At 38.8% G+C, this 2,368-nt stretch overlaps 1 protein-coding gene across 1 annotated transcript in view; it reads left to right on the forward strand.

Moving 5' to 3' along the window:
- Window positions 1-2,075, forward strand: part of EAH_00037430 (WD domain, G-beta repeat-containing protein, putative) — a gene marked incomplete at both ends in the record, with an annotated part of 2,299 nt that extends 224 nt beyond the window's left edge. The window contains 5 exons of the mRNA XM_013395527.1: window positions 105-186; window positions 768-838; window positions 1,118-1,268; window positions 1,528-1,603; window positions 1,861-2,075. Of these exons, the coding sequence (XP_013250981.1) occupies window positions 105-186; window positions 768-838; window positions 1,118-1,268; window positions 1,528-1,603; window positions 1,861-2,075 (595 nt within the window). The remainder of the gene's footprint in view (window positions 1-104; window positions 187-767; window positions 839-1,117; window positions 1,269-1,527; window positions 1,604-1,860) is intronic.
- Between the last annotated feature and the right edge of the window lie 293 nt (window positions 2,076-2,368).

Raw genomic sequence — 2,368 nt, forward strand, 5'->3', positions numbered from 1 at the left:
TTGCATGCATTCACCAAATACACCTCCCAAACAAACAACTGGGGACAGGGTTTAGGGTTTAGGGTTTAGGGTTTAGGGTTTAGGGTTTAGGGTTTAGGGTTTAGGGTTTGGCGTGCAGCCCAGAAGAAATACGTCTACATCTACGACCACCAGGGCATTGAAATTCATTGCCTCAGAGACCTCATGGTGAGGCTCAGCTAGCTAGCTAGCTAGCTAGCTAGCTAGCTTGCTAGCTAAACTACTAGCTAGATAGCTATGTTTCTAGCTAGCTAGATAGCTATACTTCTAGCTAGCTGTTAGCTGTACGACTAGCTAGCTAGCTAGTTAGCTATATTACTAGCTAGCCAGATAGCTGCACTACGAGCTAGCTAGCTGCCTATACTACTGGATAGCTAGCTATGCAACTACTTAGTTAGTTAATACAAGCAAACATAACTGAATATACAAATAAACAAATAAAGAAACAAACAATTAGATAGACAAATAAATAAATGCATTAATAAACTGCAGCAATAAAAAACTAAAAGAAAAACAGCAGCAACACGACTCTACGTAGACAGGAATACTTAGAAATACTAGCAGCAGCAGCAGCAGAAACAGCAGCAGCAGCAGTAGCAGCAGCAGCAGCAGCAGTAGCAGCAGCAGCAGTAGCAGCAGCAGCATCAGCAGCAACAGCAGCAGCAGCAGCAGCAGCAGCAACAGCAGCAACAACAACAACAAAAGAGTGAAGACTTATTGCATGCATTATTTTTTCTGCTTTGTTGCAGCTAACATACTGCTTAGACTTCCTCCCTTATCATTACCTGATGGTCTCCACTGGCGAATTCGGAGATCTATGGTAAGGGTTTAGGGTTTAGGGTTTAGGGTTTAGGGTTTAGGGTTTAGGGTTTAGGGTTTAGGGTTTGAGGGAGAAGGGCTCCTTAGCCACCGTCTCTGAAGATGCAAGAGAAGGTCTAGGGTTTAGAGTTTAGTATACCACTGCATATTTTAATGAATTTCGTTTCCTCTCGACTAAGTCTTTCCCCTCTCTAGCGCAATATATATATACTTTTAGAATTTAGGGTTTAGGGTTTAGGGTTTAGGGTTTAGGGTTTGTGGTTTGCGTTTATTATTTCAGTTACTACGACATATCTACAGGGCAGGTGGTTGCGAAGCACCGCACGAAGAGAGGCCCGTGCGACGTAATGTGTTTAAATCAGTTTAAAGGCGTCGCCGCTCTCGGACACTCGAAAGGAACAGTCTCCTTGTGGACCCCAAACCTCAGCAAAGTTCGTCGACCGCCTAGGGTTTAGGGTTTAGGGTTTAGGGTTTAGGGTTTGGGGTCTAGGGTTTAGGGTTTGGGGTTTGGGGTCTAGGGTTTGGTGTTTGGGGTTTAGGGTTTGGGCTTTAGGGTTTGGGGTTTGGGGTTTGGGGTTTAGGGTTTGGGCTTTAGGGTTTGGGGTTTGGGGTTTGGGGTTTAGGGTTTGGGGTTTAGGGTTTGTGGTTTAGGGTTTGTGGTTTAGGGTTTAGGGTTTATGTGAGTTGCAGCCTGCAGTAGAAATGTTTTGCCACCACGGCAAAGTCACAGCTGTTGCAGCCAAAGAAAACATAATGCTTACTGGAGGTACGTCGCTTCAAGGGTTTGTGGTTTAGGGTTTAGGGTTTGTGGTTTAGGGTTTGTGGTTTAGGGTTTAGGGTTTAGGGTTTAGAGATGAGTGGCTAACGGTGAAGTATTAGAATTGAAGGTGTATGGATGGTTTAGAGTATATTATTAGTGATTTATTATATACTATATATGATTGATGATTTATGATTTATGATTTATTATTTAGGGTTTAGGGTTTAGGGTTTAGGGTTTAGGGTTTGTGTGTATATATACAGGTGTAGATGGTGTATGGAAGCTGTTTGACTTACGCCGCTACGAGTGCATGCATTCATTTGCATCTTTCGGCGGTTTTGTTTCGTCGTTTGATATTTCTGACTCAAATTTAATTGCCGTCGGCTTTAATTCGCACTTACAGATTTGGAGGTCTGACAAAACCGCTAAACCCTCCCTCTATCTTACTCACGAACTGCCCGGAGAAGTAAGACTTTAATTAATATAATATTTTTAATAATATTCTTAATAATATCTTTAATAATATCTTTAATAATAATAATAATAATAATAATAATAATAATAATAAATATTAATAATAATAATAATAATATTAGTATTGTTATTATTTGAATTATTAGTATGTTTGTGTTTATTATTATTACTTTATTATTATTATTATGCTATTTATTATTATCATGTTTGTTATTATTATTATATTATAAATAAAAACAATAATAATAATAATATTATTATTATAATTATGATAATTATTATTATATTTCTATTTTT

This window comes from Eimeria acervulina, genomic scaffold, assembly GCF_000499425.1.
Source record: "Eimeria acervulina Houghton genomic scaffold, Eah_scaff413, whole genome shotgun sequence".
Taxonomy (NCBI): domain Eukaryota; phylum Apicomplexa; class Conoidasida; order Eucoccidiorida; family Eimeriidae; genus Eimeria; species Eimeria acervulina.